Source organism: Orcinus orca, chromosome 11, assembly GCF_937001465.1.
Source record: "Orcinus orca chromosome 11, mOrcOrc1.1, whole genome shotgun sequence".
Taxonomy (NCBI): domain Eukaryota; kingdom Metazoa; phylum Chordata; class Mammalia; order Artiodactyla; family Delphinidae; genus Orcinus; species Orcinus orca.
The window spans coordinates 8,386,315-8,405,626 of NC_064569.1; the positions used below are offsets into that span (position 1 = coordinate 8,386,315).

Genomic DNA, 19,312 nt, shown 5'->3' on the forward strand with positions numbered 1-19,312 from the left:
ATGACGCCAACGTGGTGAAGGAGGGGTCACGGTCGGAGGCAGCCAGCCTAGCACCGAAGGCGCCGGGCGAGTGCAATCCAACGAGCGAAGGGCGAAAGGCAAGCACGGGGCACCTCTGCACGGGCCAAAGGAATGCCAAGACCCCCATCCCATCTGTTCCCAGACTCCAGATCCCAACAGGCTGAAAAAAGCTGGATTTTCGCCATCTGTATTTGTTTTGGGGCCCAACCAAGAAACTGCGAAGGAGAGGGAAGAAGACATTATTAGAACATTTTTTTTGTTTGAAAAACACCTTTAATGTCACAGTCACCATAAAATAAGAGGTGAAAATTGCTCGTGGTCCCAGTGAACTCTATGCAGGGAAAGTTTAGGTGGAAGGAGAAAACACCGAAATGGACAGAGCTCCTGCCCACCCCCATCCCGCGGACCACGGGTCGCGGGGGGCGGGCCTGGGGCGGGGCTTCGTGACGTCACAGGACCAACGCGCCGCCGTGTTGTTTTTGTGCTCCCGAGTCTCGGGAAAAGCCTCCGGGAATTCTTTACCTGGGCCTCCCGTGCCTCTGGACCGGGGGCCACCGAGACCCCATCTGAAAGCTCTGCGGAGCCGCAGTGCGACGGGGACTGGCCTTTCTGAAGCGGGTCTGAGACACATTGCAATTTGTTCCGAGGGAATCAAGACGGGAGAGACGCCTTCGTGCGCGAGGGAGGCAGGCCCCGTCCGGGGATCTTAGAAACCCTGCGGTCCATCATGAAGTTCCAGTATAAGGAGGACCATCCCTTTGAGTATCGGAAAAAGGAAGGAGAAAAGATCCGGAAGAAATATCCGGACCGGGTCCCTGTGAGTGTGGAGGGGGAGGGGGAGGAGGGAATGGGGGGGGGGGCGGAGTCGTGATGGCTGCCAGAGGCACAGAAAGGTGGTCCCTAAAAGTACTTAACCTGGACGCCCTTCACTACGGAGAGAGCCAGTGGAAGGAACGTTTGCACTGCGGACCCTTTAAAACCCGTATCCCCAGGGCCCGTCCCCATCTTTAGAGCTGACCGCAGTTTTAGAGCGGAGCCTACGTTTGAGTGACTCAGCAGTATTCAGAGGATGTGTGAGCTGGGAGGTACTCCAAATGTGGGCCTTTTTGCCCGAGAATGATTAGGTTGGGACTACCCATTTGCTGCCCTTAAGACTGCATGGAAATTGTTCTGGGAATAACAGATGCGGTGGATTTGCTCCCATCAGTTTTCTCCTTAGGTGGGTCTCCGTTAATCAAGTTGACTTTGGCCCTTATAGCCTTGGGTTTGGGAGGGAAATGTTCGGAAGCCAGTGGATCCTTTATTTTTGTCTCTGAGGGTTAGGGAGCGGGCGTGGGGGGATGGGGGGCGCCCCAAGACAGGCCTGGCCCAGAAAACAAGGTCACGTTCTCCGCGCAGTTGCCTCATCATTCTTGGCTCCGGGGCGTGTGGGGCTGTAGCCAGCCTTCCTCCGGTATTTATTCTGAACACATTGTACCTGGACACAATAAGGAAGGACTGAGACTTTTTTTCTGTCGGGTTTTTGGACTCTGGCGTACGTAATGTAAAACTAGTGCAGGCAGTGAGGAGGGAAGAAATCGTAAGGTATCTTGCTGCATCCGGGCGCTTTCCCCCTCTCCCCCTCCTGCCTGGTTTTTCTCTACTGTGGGCTACGCAGCCGGATGGGAAGGCAGAAGGCTTTAAAGTGTGGTGGAGGGAACAGTCAGTGAGCTTTGGCGATGGGGGACTAGAGACCCTAAGGACCCGAAGACCCTTTATTTTCGGGCAGGGGCATTTGGATAAATATTACAGATAATTTGCAGGTAAAGGAATTGCCATTATCTGATGGTGAGAGGTACTCTTGAATTCCTTTCCAAACCTCATCTAACTTTGGTGTTCTTACAGCTGCCAAAAGCGACCTGGGCCGTATAAACCCCTTGCAGTCCTTTTCCTATAAGGGTAGAGGAGATATTAGGGCTGTTCCATTCCCCAGGAATTACATACAAAAGGGTTTTCAGCTAAAAAGGAGAGCTAGCCCTATTACCCACTGACGGATTCGTGACAGATTGCTTGCTTGGTCTGTGGACCTTGCATGACTGCTTTAAAAGTTTCCCCCAAATCTTGGTGATACCCATTCCTACTCTCTTATAGTAATATTTGAAAGTGACAACTAACTTTGATTGATAACTTACCATGTACCTGGGAGTATTCTCAGTTCCCTGTCTATATTCATTCACTTAGTCCTCACACCGTTATAATCCCATTCTACAGAGGCAGGATCTGAGGCACAGAGAACTGAAGTAACTTCCTGAAAGGTTTCACCTGGCTGCTGTGTGGCAGAGCTGGGATTCTGACCCTGGCTGTTGGGCCCTCCATGTCATATTGTTTCTCAATCTCTAATGCAGTTCTGTTCAACAGAATTATTTAAGTGTGCAGTGTGTGCCTCGCACTGTTAGGTATTGGAAATAGAGAAGTCAACTGTTGCTGCCTTCGAGAGTTCACAGATGGTAGTAGGATGCCAGAACGGCATCCCAGTCAGCAAAATGACTACCGTTTATTCAGAACGCTAAGTATGAGGCTCTGTTCCAGGAAGCTCCGTATAAGTCACAAACTCAGAATTGTACCTGTTCCTAAATCTAGTTAAAATTCTCATACATTTCCTCAAAACAGTCTTTTCCATTTCAGTCATTTACATGCATTCACCCAGAATATTTCAGCTAATCCCCCCCTATTTTTGTTCTGCTCATTGTTTGGTGTTAAATGTTTTACTTCTGTGATAGTTTGTAAGCCATTATGACTCTCACTTAGATCTCATGATTCCTCCAGTTAGGTTTTAACCAGTGGTCAGCCTCTAGCTGCTCCTTAGGTGCTCAGCCTGTGGCCTTCTTTCTAGTTGTGATGCAAAAGGATCTCTACCCTCTGAATCCTGAGATTTGGTGCAAGTTCTGGGCAGAACCCTGAATCTTGCTGTGCTCAAGTGTTGTGTTTACGGAGAAGAGGGTTAGACTAAATGATTTCTAAAGCCCTTTCCCCCTAGACCATTGGTGTCATTAAAGCAGTCACGTACCCTGACTGCTTACGTGACTTGAGTGTAGCCTGAGCACATCTGTAGCTGCCACCCAAAAGAATAGGCGTGCTTGGGCCTTGAGACAGTTTCATGAGATTTTGAAGTTACCTTTCTAGCTACAGTGTATTGAAAACCTGCAACATAGCAGGAAACTGTTAGGAAGAGATTGCCTGTTTTTTGAAATTCATGAGCAGCCCTATGGAGTATTAGTCACATTTCACAGAGGAGGAAAACTGAGACCCAAACAGGCAAAGCATCTAGGCCCAGGGCCCACTGTAACTGAAGGGTTCCTGGGAACTTGAATATTTTCTGGTAAGCGAAGGCCTTAATGATTCCTTCTCCCCTCCTTTTCCTCCACATCCAACCCTCTCTTCCCGATGTCACAGTTGCACTTGGCTTTGTCGCTGTCTTTTTCTGCTCCCTTCACATGGTTTCCATGTCTTATTAATCCAGGCTGGAGCTGCCACGTCATCTCAGAGCTCCTGCGTGACACAAGGCAGCCTCCTTCCCTTTGATTTTATGTGCCTGCGGCCTCCTGTCCATCCTCATTGTTGCGCCATCACTGGTCTCTTCCTGTGCTCTTCCTACTTATTCTTTTAATTTCTGACTCACATATCACTGCTGCAGTTTTGATTTTTATTTATTTATTTTTTCTTCTGGTTTTATGGAGATATAATTGACATATGGCACTGTATAAGTTTAAAGTGTACAGCATAATGATTTGACTTACATACCTCATGGAATGATGATCACAGTAAGTTGAGTGAATATCCATAATCTCATACACAGATAAAAAATTAAAGAAGTAGAAAAAAAATTTTGTTTTTTGTGATGAGAACTCTTAGGATTTACTCTCAAAGTGTAATTGACCTACAACACTGTGTTAATTCCTGTTACACAACGTAGTGATTTTTTTCTATACATTTCAAAATGATCACCGTGATAAGTCTAGTTAGTTATGGTATGTCACCATATTACTTAGTTATTATTATATTCCTCACACTAGACATTTTGTACCTGTGACTCATTTATTTTGCAACTGGATTTATTTTTATTGTTAAGTGTGATCACGTCCTTCTGGTCTTCCAGGTGCAGGATTCTTTTTCTGTGCAAAAATAAGTAGGTTTTTCACTTGTTATTCTCTCCCCTTAAATGTAAAAGCTTCAGATTTCTCCAAATCAATCCTTATGTTTAGATCTTTGTAATTTACAAAGCCTTTTCACTTAAAATGTTATGGATTATTCAAGTTCATTGTATCAGTTCCATGCCTCTGTAAAAGATGTGTTTGAAAGTTATCGTCTTCCATTTACTTGTTGGAATGCTGAAGCTCAGAGAGGTTAAGTGACCTGTTGAAGGTCACAAGCTACTAGGGATACTTGTCCAGTGTATATTTCTATTTCTTTAAATTTTCTGTACTTCCCATATCTTCTGCCTAGAGTGATTATATTTTCTAAACTAAAAATCTAAAGCTGATGGTTTTACAATAGATTTTAAATATTTTTAAATGAAATTAAATATTATATCATATAATATATAAATAGTAAATATATTTATATAATATTTACATTTAAGTATATTTAAATTAATATTAAAAATTTATTTATAAGATATTTTCTATTTTATAAATCTTCATGTATAAAGAGTCTTTAAATTTTACATATCTTTTTTTCTTTTCGTTACAGCCATATATGATCTTTCTAAAACTTGAAATATTATAGAAATATTTAATGCAGACATTGAAAAATCTCTTAAAATCCTAACAGATAATCAGTATTGACTAATGGGTTAGTTATTGTACTGACATCATATTAAAGAATATAAGAACTGTTTTAATACTTACTTTTTTTTCAGTTAATAGTGTCTTGAATATATTTTTTTCTGTTCTCAAAAATTTTGATAAAGTATAAAATTTGAACCACATTATCTGTACCTTTAATAAATAGCATTTATATGAAAGAATAAAACTAATAGGTACTCAGGACCATCTGAGAAAATTCAGACAATCTTCTTCGTGCTTTAACTAAATACCAGAAAGTATATATCCTATAGTATACCTTACAGGTAATTCGTAATTAAAATCAAGGTTTTAAAATCTTTACTTTTCATAACATGCCCTCCTCATCCTCTTGTTATTGCAGTAATAAAACCATAACCTTATTACGAAAGTCCATTTCCCCATACATTTTGTAAGGGGGAAGGGGGAATAAGAAATGGAAAAGCTGTATCGGCCCCAGACAAACTCACTTCAGATAGGGCAACTGTAGGATGTAGAGGGGAAAATACTAGGTTGGATTCTGCAGTTTTTATCCCCACTTTCTACTTCTCCTCCCAGGTGATCGTGGAGAAGGCTCCCAAGGCCAGGGTGCCTGATCTGGACAAGAGGAAGTACCTAGTGCCCTCTGACCTCACTGGTAATGCTCCTTCCCTCCCCGGACAACTTCCTCCCATGGGAAAGCATTCCCAGTCCTTCCTGTGTGCGTGCGACTGTGGGATTGAGAGGAAGTAGAATTGAAGAGAGTGAGTGGGATTCTCCTGAGAGTTAGGTGATTCAAAAACGGTGATGTCATAGTTCTTTCCCATCACCGATTTCCTTAAGCATTTCCCATGATAGTGCTTTGTTTGATTTAGATGCAGCAAAGTACGAAAGCTTGAAAGAAAAGATCCGACGTCCATTATTTAAACCGCTTAAAATTCAGCTTTGTTATTGTGATACCAATTTACTCCAAAAGGAAAACCAGACTAGTTTATTGGGAGAATCACATTTTAGAGATTCTCAGCTGAACACCTTGTCTCAAGCTACAGTTTTTTGTTAATACATCTTGTAGATACTGTTTGGATAGGATACATTCATTCTTCACGTTGATTCATAATGGAGTAACCAGTGCATCCAGGAGGCACTTGGAAAGATTTTGTAGATGTGTTTGCTCCAGAGTTATTCGATTTGCATATCAGCCTTCTAGAAATCTTTCAGTGTGCTCAGTGAAGGGTAACGCATCGAACCCCACTCATTGCCCCAACATAGGGGTGACTAATTGTGCTGAGATTACTGCAGTCTATTAGACCACTTCCCGTCACAAGTTTGTCTTAGGTGGGAGTGGGAAGTGTGTTTCTTTCTTTCTTTTTTTCTTCTTCTTTTTGGCTGCACCATGTGGCTTGCAGGATCTTATTTCCCCGACCAGGGATCAAACCCGGGCCCTGGCAGTGAAAGGGCCAGAGTCCTAACCACTGGACTGCCGGGGAATTCCCTGGAAGTGTGTTTCAAGTCAGATTTAGACAATGATGGGAGTGTTTCAGTCTGGAGACACATTGTATTCCCTCAAAGGTGTCCTCAGGCCTTGAGTGGATATGCTAACATTAGGTCTGAAATTGAGTAAAGTGGGGAAGGATTGAGGAATTAAACTCCTCGATGGCATGTCAAGAAATATGCAGGCTTCTTTGAGTGTCACTTTTTATTTCTAACGCTGTAGGACGGTATTGGGCTCTGCTCAGGTGATTGTAAGTCTGGTACTTTTGGAAACAGGTGCAGTAGGATTTTTTTTCTGGATCTTACCGTTCTGCTAACCTCTCATTTTCTTCCTCCTTTCCTTCCTTTTCTAAAACCTTCCTTCATCTAGTTGGCCAGTTCTACTTCTTAATCCGGAAGAGGATCCACCTGAGACCTGAAGACGCCTTATTCTTCTTTGTCAACAACACCATCCCTCCCACTAGCGCGACCATGGGCCAGCTGTATGAGGTAATGGTCCTGGTGACAATACTGTGCAGTCTGGCCTTCTCTAGCTTTTGTCCCAGGTGTGTTATCAACATCCCAGGTGTGTTACCAACATACCTGGGAAGTGGGGCAGGAGGTGTTGTTTATCAGGTTCCTTTCACGAGGCCGTGTCAGGCTCTGGGAGATCAGATGCCACTTGTCCCTTATGGAGTGAGCAGCCGACTAGATTCAGTCCCTTTGAATTCTCTTTTTAGTTTTGCCTTGCTATAGTGTTTTAACATTGGATCGTCTTTATTGAAACAGCAGGAAGTGGTTTCTGACTGCAAAAATTCCAGATAAAATGAAATTTAAAATTACGGCAGTCTGTAAATGGATTCATTTGTCTTCACAGATAAACTCAGTTGGAGGGAATAACTTGAGTGTTTTTATTTGGTTTAATTGGTAAACTGTCAGAATCTGATGAGAAAACTATAATAAAGGACTTTATCGTGCTATATCACCTAAGATTGTTACTGCATTATTATTCCTTAAAGGGTTTCACACAATACTGCCTTCTTTTTGTGTCCCATTAGTGACTTGCACAAACTTTTCTAACAACCTCTCATTTTTATTCCACAGCATACATTCTCTATTAGTTTTTATTCCAGTATCTATAGTTACATTGGATCTATGTTCCCCTTGCCAGAGTGAGCCTTTTAGGGGTCATGTTTGTATCCCTGGCGTGTATGGTGTTCTCCACGAAGGTTTTTGTGAACTCAGAGTTCAGAGTTGAATCCCAGCCACTTCTGCTGCTTCTTCGATGCTCTTTTCAATGGGGACTATGATACCTCCTCTGCCTGCCTTACAGAGTTGTGTGAGGCTCTGAATCCTAGGGATGATGAATGTGATGATGTTTTCTAAACCGTCGTCTTACCTCTTCCCCTAGGACAACCACGAGGAAGACTATTTTCTGTACGTGGCCTACAGTGACGAGAGTGTCTACGGGAAGTGAGTGGCGGAAGCCGGCCGATGGGAGCACCCGGACTCGGGGCAGGGGGAGGGGCGTGTGTGGGGCTTGGGGAGAGAGGGGGGGAGGGCTCCCCCCGTGGAGGAGACAGAAGGTGAAGACATCTGGAAACACTACACTGCACACACCATCACCATATTTTCACATGCTCAATTGATATTTTTTGCTGCTTTCTCGGCCCAGGGAGAAAGCATGTCAGGACAGAGCTGTTTTTTGGCTTCATAGAAAAATGAGGATGCTCTAGTCTCACAACACTGCTGCGAATTAACTTTCGTGGGATTTCCATAGAAGAATCAGGGGGTGGGCAAGTTGGGGCCAGAGATCGTGGACCACCCGTAACTTTCCGCTCTCCTTCTCTTTGGGCAGAGATTCTATGTTTGACATTTGCACAAGACATGTAGGGAAAGGGGATGGGAATGTTCTAGGATCACTGGTAGTGGACCATTCCTGGGGACCAAAAGAGACCCATTGTAATTGAAGCATTGTGACCCCTGACCTCTCCTATGTCCACATCTCCTCCCGCATCCCATTGTCATCTCACAAGCATCACAGTACCCACCCCAGTGGTGGCAGTAGACGTCAGACCCAGACACTTAGATGGAGCTCTCCTTCTGCTGGAAAATAGAGGCCAGGCGTGAGGGATGTCAGGATTGCCAAGAGTCTTGATAGCATTAAACTGGAACTGACAAAGTATTGAGCATCTCTGTCTAACCTGCTTTGCTCTTTGGTGCCCCTTTTCCCCACACCTACCTTGGCCTTGAATGAGCCTCCGCCATTTCCAGTGATAGGCTAAAACCCCTCGTCTGGCATTTCCCAAACTTCACTCCATGGATGGGGACAAAGATGAGTTACGTATGGAAGGGGCGGGTGTGAGGTAAGATGGATTGTCCACAGTCCCCGCTCATGCAGAATTCTTGCTCCCGGGCTGCTGCCCTTCACTCTCACACGCATGGAAATGCCCAGTGAGGGCCAGCTGCTTCCCTCCTTGGGTTTTCACTTACCACAGCTGCTAGATAGAAACATTTGAGAGGGTGACTTTTAGTAGTTCCTGGGGATTCTATCTGATTCTGATCGTTTTCACTTTAGGGGTTATGATGTGGGTGGGAGTGGGAAGCGGGAATTGCACTCAGATGGGACACTTCAGTTCATCTCCGCTAATGAAAAGGGTCCTTCCCGTGGTGGAAATCCGTGTGTCAGTTCTGTCAGCTGCAGGCTCTTGTATCATGAAGTTTCTGCTGTCAGGCCGAGGAAATAAAAGAATTGCGTAAAAACCTGCCGTGAGTTCAGAAATGTCGCTTCTATTTAGTACGTCTTAGAATAGACGGCGTGTGGACTCCAAGCAGAAAACTTAGAGTTGGGGTGGCTGTCGGCTGGGTGCCCACGCGCGGCCAGACGTGTACCCTGCCCGTCACTGCCCAGGAGTCACCGTCCAAAGGTGAATGGAGGCGGGGCAGCGTGCCCAGGGTGTCGGTGCAACGTGGGTGATTTTCTCCTCCGCAGATGAATGCCTTGTCACCGCTTTATGTGTTCCTCAGAGCTGAAGGTGGAAGACTGCCTGCGTTAGAAGATTGGGGGCGGATGGGGGGGGGGTGCTTGTTAAGATGCAGATGTCTAGGCCTTGCGCAGATTTGGCTGACTCAGCCCCTCAGCGTAGGCAGCTGCATTTTTAACCGGCTCCTCGTGACTGCTGCACGCTGAGGTTGCAGAGGCGTTGCTCTGGTACCTGGTTTTGCTGTTAGTCCTAACCCAACCTGTTCTTTTCACGTCTTGGTCAATAAGAGGCCCCCATCTCCCACGGCGACAAATGGCGCCTCCTTAAGGCTCCTGGGGTCAGAACAAGCTTGATGCCGTCCGAGCTTAGGGAGTCTTCATTCAGGAACCGATATGTAGGTAGGCGGTGGGGTGCCAGTTCAGAGACAATGAAAAACAGATTAGTACAAATCCCTTTCTGAAAGAACTTCTATCCATTTCTAATCTTTAATCTCTTGCAGGGCTACATCCCCAAGTGCTGTCTACCTCTGTAGAGTTTTATGGAAATACAAGAGTCAGCAGAAAAGAAGTAGATGGTCATAAGGGATCCATGGCAGGATTCCACCCACCACCAAGCCCAAATCACGCCCAGTGTGCTGACTGAGAGTTACGTTAGGACTGAGAGGAAGGGTAGGAGAAGCCCAAGCCCAGCAAAGACCACATGCAGGAAATACAGAAAGTTCTAAGGAATTTTCATGTTGACGTCAAGGCATTGGAAATGGACCCCTGTCACTCCTGGCAGGTATTGGGGTGTTTCTGATAAAGCCAAATGGAAGCTAATACTGGAATTAAGATAATGAACTTGACACTAAAGACTTGCCCACACTACCTAGGAATGAGATTGGATAAATGTTTAAAAGAAAAACACATGGCAGATCTCCCGTCCTCCATACGCATTGGAAGCAGTGGCGCGGGAGACTGTAGGCCATTGCTAAACCAGAGAAGGGCCTTGAATTTAGAGGCCGTGCCTCCCCCAGCAGGCCTTTGCTTATTTTGGTCCTACTTATCTCTAGATTTTCCTGGTAGAAAAAGTTTATCCTTGGATGGGACATTACCTACCGTATTAGACCAGCCCTCTGACCTAGGTACCTGCATAAAGTTTAAACAGCTAAGTTCGGAGACAAAGGCAGGCTGGATATTTCATTGTTCTCAGTTGGATATGATGCTCTTTCCTGCACATCAGTATCTCAGCATCATTTCCCTGTTCCCTGCTGGCCAAGCTTTAAAGCTTCTTAGCACCCTCAGTCCATTGTGAGTCATCTTGAACTAAAAGCAGGTTAGGAAATGTCCTTTCGTTAACTGGGTCTCACGTAAGATGGACTGACACCCTGATGCATATTCCTGGGGACCAATCTTGAATGGTGTGTCACATAAGTCCATTCTTCCCTTGGAGGCCAGTATGACATCAACGGCAGAGCTGAGTGAGTCCTTAACTTTTACTATATATTTTGGTAGCAAGATCTCAGATATAGCTGTAGGATAAGTATACATCTGGGTTTGCCAAGGACAGTCTAGATTGGTGCTTCCTGTCCTGATTGGTTTATTAATGGTTCCCTATTGCACTGTCACAGGTCCCCCAGTGGACACAATGTTGTATGGTCACGCTCTTTATACTTAGCGTAAAAAGGGAAGCTTAGTCCCACCATCCATCCCAGTGCAGCCTGCCCCAGCGCAGGGTGCGTAGAGACCAGAAGAAGAAGGCCATTCCTGAATGGTAGATTGTTCTGCTTCATTCTATTTTCTTCCCCAATGCAGAGTTGTTTTCTTCCTTTAAAGCACTGTGTACTTTAAAAAAAAAAAAGTTCACGGACCATATTGTGAAATCAGAAGTTAGGATTGCAGAAGAACAAAACAAATGGTTAAATCGTGAATAGAGGTGATTAGGCAGACGGGGGCACTGCCTTGCACACCTCCAGGGGGTGCCCTGCCGTGGTGGTGTGAAAGCACTCTCCGGAGTGGCTGGTGCCCAGGCTCTGCCCTGGTGCATTCACCCTTTGGACACACTATTGTCAGTTATTGCAAGTTGCCGTGACCCTGTTGCGTGTATTAAGCACGCAGTTCTATCAATACATCGCATCTGTCGGTAACCACCCAGTATGATGGGTGTGGTGTGATTTTGAGATTCTGTATGTGGGCTGGGACGGCACGTGTACACTTGCCCGTGGATACAGCCCCAAGTCAACTGCGATAACAAGTCATTTCTGAAAAATAAACTAGTTGATAAACTGATTCCATCCACTTCTCTTTTACTCGATACAAAACTTGGAATCAGCTGTTTCTAGCTGTGTTTTCTTCGGGATATATTTTTTACTCTGACAAATTTGACCAAGTTCCAAGCATTCATCCTCGTTTTGTTTTTGCTGCATGAAACCACCAGTTATTTTCAGAAACTGGTCCACTTGTCCTTGAATGGCTCTGAGTCCAGTTGGTCACTTTACTGCCGCCCGAGTAACTAGTTCCTTCCTATCCCCCCTACTCTTCACCTGCCCCTTTGCTTACCTGGATGTTACAGCGTGGGGCCTGCAGTCAGCTCCAGCCTGTGGCGTACCCTCCCGTGGATGTTTCAGGGCTACAGAGCTTGGTTTTCTCATGCTTCAAACGGCCTAAACAAAAAACATTGGAGTCCTCATCCCAAAAGCTGTAAGATGTTGTGAAGATGTCAGCCTGTTTCCCCTGTTGTGTTATAGGACCATATATATATATATATATATATATATTTTTTTTTACTTTCATTCTTACTGTTAAGGGCACTTTAGTACTTTGTAAATACAGATGACCAGGTTATTTTCAAAGTTTGAAGGAACAGGAAGGGATCACCCCTAGAAGGAGTCAGATGACGTCCCCACATGCCACTGTGCAGGTGCATACGTATTTCAGCAGTGAGTAACGGACGACCCTAGTCACTCCTGGTGCATATTCCACAGTGCGGACCAATCAGTTTTGACAGTTCTGCTTTCAACATAGCAGTGGATTGATTTAAGAGCCTCGTGACTTCTGTTCAGAGGTATTTAGCACCTAAAACTTGCATGAAGTGATCCTGAGCGCTTGGGTTTGGGGAGTAGAACATCTGTTTTTACACATCTCAGAGGGCTCAACGTTGCCTCAACATCACTCAATCAAAGCTTGGTGATTGCTTTGCTTGATACTCAAAGAAAAGGAAAAATAAGCCATGTTTTAGGTGCTAACATTGGCTAACTGGCTCCCTACCGCCTTCAGGTCTTGGCTTAGCTGCCGTCTCAGGCTACCCAGAGCACCTCTTCTAATATTTCAACAGACTCCACCCACTCGCAGCAAACTCCACCCACTCGCCCCTCCCACTCATTCCCTCCTTGATCTGCTTTTAGCGGAGCACTTATCACCTTCTGACGTTTTCTCGAGTTCATGGCCTGCTCTCACTAGACTGTAAGCTCCACAAAGGCAGAAGCTCTATTTTGTTCAGTGGTTTACACAAACTGGTCAGAACAGTGCCTGGCCTAGAGTTGATGCTCAAAAAATAGTGAAAGCATAGTAGCTTCTGGTAGGATTGAAGGTTTCAGCTCAGGGACTAAGGTAATTAAGAACTCAATTATCCATAAAAGCACAAGTTACAAAAGGGCCATTCAAGGAACTTTGGGAACACCTTGGAGCTTTCTAGAAAGAAGATTTGGAGGCAGGGCATAGGGCTTGAACTCCAGCTCTGTCACTTATCCAGCTCGGTGACATGGGCCAGTTTATTTTTTGTATTAAAGGAAATTCTGAATTTCCTTCCTGTCAGATATAATAATTACATCATAGGTTGTGAATACTAAATCCTTTGCAAATCATTAAATAGCATTATTGCCTATTAGTAAGTCTTATTTAAAACTAAAATGCCAGTGACTTAGGCTAGCTGGCAGGAATAATCTAGGTTTTCGTGTTTTTAGCCTCTGGCAATACCACAGGACGTTCATCGGCAAACGCATCATGTGGCCCGTGAGTCAGGGAAAATGAAGCGGCATGTGTTGAGCAGGGTGTCTCCAAAAGCCGTTTTCAGACTGACGGGAAATACAGCCAAGAGGGCGCTTTTCCTCTTGGTTAATAAACTCTCCTGGAGGATTGATTTCTGGCTGGCAGTAGCTGCTGTTTATTATCAAAGATGGTCTTGCCGTTCCCCTTTTCCACAGCAGCAGGTAAAAAAAAAACACCTAGATGTGGGACAGAGTAGCTGGAACATTTTTCAGCCTTATCAGGTTAGAAGCAACATGAATCTTTTTTTTAAGCTTATTTTTTGCTAAACAACTATAAAATGTCCAAATATTCATCATGCTGTACACACATTAACAAATATAACTCCTGCCCATTAGTTTTTTGTTGTTGTTGTTTTGTTTTGTTTTTTTGCAGTATGCGGGCCTCTCACTGCTGTGGCCTCTCCCGTTGCGGAGCACAGGCTCCGGACACGCAGGCTCAGCGGCCATGGATCACGGGCCCAGCCGCTCCGCGGCATGTGAGATCTTCCCCGACCGGGGCACGAACCCATTTCCCCCTGCATCGGCAGGCGGACTCTCAACCACTGGGCCGCCACCAGGGAAGCCCCCGGCCCATTAGTTTTTATACCACCCAAGCCCAAGGAACTGTATGAAACACTGCGTTCTGGAGAGGATGCCCTCGGCTGGGGTGTCCTGTACTCCATGTGACTGCAGCGCCCAGAAGCACTTTCTCCTGCCTGTGGTCCCAGCAGGCTGGTCCTGGAATGGCAAATTAGGTGTCTTTTTTTGTTTGCCGCCTTTGTCAATTTTATGACCCCTAAATGACAGATCCCTTGAGGACCCACACTTCTTAAGTACCCACAAGTGAGCCAGGAGGCAAATTCAAGGAGAAAGGGTGGGAGAGAACAAACCTTTATCGGCCCAGTTATTAAGTATAAATCACTGTGCAAGATGCTCAATGTTTTCTCACTTAATCTTGGAAAATAAACTCTGAGGTGAATATTTTAATTGAATTTGCTAAATAGGAGAAAGGAAGGGAACTTTTCCAAGATCAAATAGCTAACTTTGAGCTAGATTCAAACCCAGGACCGACTGATCACAAACCTCACGCGGGGGTCTTCCCCATGGTCAAAGCAGGTTGGGGCCTTTCAGGGATTCCACGTGCAGCTTGGATCAGATTAAAGGCTGAAGCTATAAAGTGTTTCAGTTTCTCTCTGTGATGCTGCCCTGTCCTGATTTGCTTGTGCTCGCTGATTACAAATATACCAAATACTTTTACACTCCAGGTCCTCTCCTTATGTCACTCTCTATCTGGAATCCCCTTTCTTGTCCTGCCTGTTTACTGAACTCTCTCCAGAAGTAGCCCCAGTGCGCGGATTATACAAGGACAAGTATCATGAAACTAAAATAACAGTGGCTTACACAGGACATTTACTCTGCTCTTGTGTAAAAATGTCCAGGTCTGGCATGATGGCTCTGCCTCCTGAGGCTACTCTTGCCCTCTCTGTTCTGTATCAATTGGGTGTAATCTTCAGCCTGAAAGTCAGAGGCACCATCTGTTCCCTGTAATCCGATGGAGGAAGAGAGCCGGAAGAGGACAGCACACAGCCCCGCGCTCTCTGAAGGAACGCTCCCTGAAGGTGCTAAGGACAGCGCCACTGATTTCTACTGGCCAGAAATGAGTAACCTGGCCACTTCTACTGCAAATGGAGCTGGGGAAATCTAGTCTGTGTCTTAGGTGGCCATCCTCCTGGCTCAAAACTTTATTACTTTGGGGCTTCCCTGGTGGCGCAGTGGTTGAGAGTCCGCCTGCCAATGCAGGGGACACGGGTTCGTGCCCCGGTCCGGGAAGATCCCACATGCCGTGGAGCGGCTGGGCCCGTGAGCCATGGCCGCTGAGCCTGCGCGTCTGGAGCCTGTGCTCCGCAACGGGAGAGGCCACGGCAGTGAGAGGCCCGCGTACCACAAAACAAAACAAAACAAAACAAAACCTACCATACAGTACAATACAGCAAGAAAGACTAAAGCAGATGGGGCATTTTCCATATCATGCATATTAAATACAAATCTCAAAATTATCTAGCTAGAAGAGGCATCCTTGGGAGCAAAATTAAACCTTCAAAGTCAACTAGAAGAGAACATAAATTGGTAAGTTACTTCCTCACTGTTTGCTACTTGCTTCTGTAACCAGCTTCAACTAGGGTCACTCTGCCCTTTGCTGTTTATGCGGTAGCTTTAGTGGCGCTCTCAGATCCGCAAACTCACCAAGATTTTTATAACCTCAAGACTTTCCAAAGATTTATCTGGAATACTTGTCTCACTATATTAGTTAAGGTTCTCCAGAGAAACAGAACCAATAGGATTATAGAGAGAGATGTTTTTACAAGATATAAGTACCTACCTCATTCTCGCTTATTCTTCCTAAGTTGTTCCTCAAACAGACACGAACAGTCAAACTACTAACCACGGTTCTATCTTCAGGTTTTACTCATTTGTCTTCTACTTGAAACATACAATTAGAAATCCACTTATTTGGCAAGAGAAGTATATCAGGGAACATTCAATAGGAGAAAAAAAAAAAAATGTAGCATTCCCTGTAGGCAGGGGTCTGTGTTGAGCTATGGTTCCTCCGAGAACACTGAAGAAGACGCTTGGCTTTTTCTAGTGAGACATACCTGCAGGCATTTCTTGCTGGGAAGTGGTCCCTCCTGCTGCAGTCCTGATGGGCAGAGCTGACGTGGTTCCAGCAGGCAGGGCTGGTGGCCCAAGCCGCCTGCTTCAGACTGTGGCAGGATATTCAGCTGAGAGGGCAGCAGGCAGAGATGGCTTTTTTTTTTTTAAGCTCCTGAAAATAGTTACAGGGTTCTCATTAGCAAGGCTCTTCTGAAAATTGAAAACTGGTCTTTGTAAGTATTGATGGCTTAAGCCCATCCTTCAGGGCAAAAAACAGAAAAGGTATCTCTCTAAAGAGTGGATATATGTATACGTATAACTGATTCACTTTGCTGTACACATGAAACTAACACAACATCGTAAATCAACTATACTCCAATAAAAACTAAAAAAAAAAAGAAAGAAAGAAAAGGAAAAGATGTCTCTCTGTGTTCCTTGATGGGCAAGGCCTCTGCTCTCACCCTTTGACCAGCAGAGCTGCACCTGGCTCCACCCCAGATCACCTAGGAAGCCTGAGACAAGGAGAACTCTTAAGTTATCAAATCACGGAGCCACCTGGAAGGAACCTCTGGTTTCTCCTTTACATTTTTTAGCTGTTGGTTTCCCTTAGCTGAAGATTTGGGCATGCTGATTCCACACAACCCACCAAACTGCTAAGATAATACATAAAACATATGTTTACCTTTTCCAAATCCTTCCCAACTCCATTGTCTTATTTAATCCTCACAACAAACTCTTGGAGTCATTATCCACGTTTTGCAGATGAGAAAACACTGTCAAAAGGTTTGTGTCCAGGGCTTCCCTGGTGGCACAGTGGTTGAAAGTCCGCCTGTCGATGCAGGGGACACGGGTCCGTGCCCCGGTCTGGGAAGATCCCACATGCCGCGGAGTGGCTGGGCCCGTGAGCCATGGCCGCTGAGCCTGCGCGTTCGGAGCCTGTGCTCCGCAACGGGAGAGGCCACAGCAGTGAGAGGCCCGTGTACTGCAAAAAAAAAAAAAAAAAGGTTTGTGTCCAATGGATCAGGGTTAGACAATCATGGCCACCCTTCTCTGTTTCCTCATCTATGAATTAGTGGTAATGCCAACTGTAGCAGTGGGTGTTGATTAAATGAGCTAAAGTTTCAAGCACAGCTGTGACTCTTTATCCTGGATAAATGTTCCCTTTCCAGTTTTTAGTGAGGAAATATGCTCAGAGGGTGAAAGCAGTTATGCATAGTTTTACTCCCAGTAATTGAGAGAGCTGGGATCCAAGTCTTGTAATTTCAAATCCCATGCACTTTCCCTTATATTGATACATAGGCATGGGGCATGGTTCCTTCCTGAAAACGTGTTAGGAGGGGGAGGAAACAATTCTCAGAACAAGGAGAAGTTACATCAAAAAGCCATCAAGGAGGATGGGGTGGTAGGAGGAGATCAGTGATTCTCAAATTTAAGACTGCATCAGAATCACCTAGAGGGCTGGTTAAAATAGTTTTGGGAGCCCCACTCCTAGAGTTTCTGATTCCAGAGGTGTAGAGTGGGGCTGGAATGTGAATTTCTAAGGTGTTTCCAGGTGATAACTGATGCTACTGGTTCAAGGATCACACTTTGAAAATCACTGTAGTAGAGAATATTTGAACATTCCTTATCTAAAACACACCCCACACCCTCAGTGAATCAGCAAGTTGCATGATATGACGAAGCAATATTTCTGTGAGATGCATGAAATTACAAGCATCTGATTCGTCTGGATTGGTGGCTAAATATGGGAGGTTTCTAATCACTCCTTCAAACTTAGTCATGTGAATTTCTGAGAGGTAAACACGGGAAACTGCATTTTAAGCAAGGTTTTCCGTATACAGATGGAATCTTTAGAACCACTAGGTAGAGTTTATTCTTGCCAAACGATGAGAGAAATTCACAATAAGGTCCACAATAAAATGTATCTAGGCTTAAAAAGGAATGAAAACTAGAAGACTACCATTAGGGATGGATATATAGATATAGATATAGAACAGATTTATTGGGGCCTAGTCAAGAAAAATTTTGGGTTTCTTTTAATTATTTTAAAAATTTGGATAACGTTGGTGTGTTATCATTTGCATATGACTGCTGTTATGTAGGGGGGTTTGTTTGTTTATTCTTGAACAAAATAACCTGGGTTTTTTGTTTGTTTGTTTGTTTTTTTGCGGTACGCGGGCCTCTCACTGTTGTGGCCTCTCCCGTTGCGGAGCACAGGCTCCGGACGCGCAGGCTCAGCGGCCGTGGCTCACGGGCCCAGCCGCTCCGCGGCATGTGGGATCTTCCCAGACCGGGGCACGAACCCGTGTCCCCTGCATCGGCAGGCGGACTCTCAGCCACTGCGCCACCAGGGAAGCCCAACCTGGGTTTTTATAACCACATTGAATTAAAATTACCAACCATCCCACTGAGTGGGTTTAAGGTACATGGTGTTTCCAATACCGGTTGCATTGGCATCAGTAGTCCCTTTTTAAAAACAGCTGATACCAACCAGGGGCCCCTCTTCAGTATCGGGACATAGGGGAGGGTCTGGGCCTCTTTACTTTTTACAAACCCCTCAAGGGATCTCTGCAGCCAGGGTTCTGAACAATTCAATTGGATGCTTTTTGTCTAACAAACTCATTGGTACCAGTTCTGGAAATAGTAGCTTTTCTTCTGAATTTGCTTCATTTTCCTAGTAAGTGACAGCCCTAGAATAATTCTTGCCAGATCTGTATTTCCTTCTCCATTAATCCTTACAGTGCAGCAGAATCTAAGACAATTCCATTAAATGAACTAGATTTCTGCTACAGATGAGTGGAAGCTCTAGAAAGAAGCTTCTCGCACATTTTTAAGAAAACAAGCCAACGGTCTTCCATCCGCAATGACTCTGATGCTGTTTTGATCTGGGTGAAAGGCTGATGAGCCAACTTGCAAGACAGCCCCCAAGCCCGGAAAAAATTATGTTATTGCACTTCTGGCCACAAGGTGGCGGGCCAGATCCATTTAATTAGCTTGAATTGCCACTGGCTGCAATGATCATTTTCCCATTTATCACTAATAAAAGAGTGTATCACCGTTCTGTAAACAAAGACCACAGACTCTTAGGACTATATGGAGATATGAGATCATCTTGTTCATTGATTGTCAACTTTTTAATACCTCCCGAAGTAGGGAGATGCATTACACATTTTAAATTGTTATTCTGACTTTCTAGTGTCTCCTTCAAAATCTAAATAAATACTAACACTCTTATCTCAGACACACGGATATGCCTCTGTTCAAAAAATTAACAGTGATGCATATCCAGGAATGCAATTACAGGCATACCCCAGAGATATCCCAGGTTCGTTCCAAACCACAGCAATAAAGTGAATATTGCAATAAAGTGTCACCAATTTTTT

The 19,312-nt window shown here is 44.9% G+C and overlaps 1 protein-coding gene across 1 annotated transcript; it reads left to right on the forward strand.

Annotated features, from left to right (window-relative positions):
• The first annotated feature begins 468 nt into the window (after nt 1-468).
• GABARAPL1 (GABA type A receptor associated protein like 1) lies at nt 469-9,056 on the forward strand. The gene is made up of 4 exons (XM_004281148.4): nt 469-838; nt 5,400-5,478; nt 6,682-6,800; nt 7,702-9,056. The coding sequence occupies exons 1-4, from the start codon at nt 749-751 to the stop codon at nt 7,765-7,767; spliced, it is 354 nt and encodes a 117-aa protein (XP_004281196.1). The 5' UTR covers nt 469-748; the 3' UTR covers nt 7,768-9,056.
• Nucleotides 9,057-19,312: the final 10,256 nt, after the last annotated feature.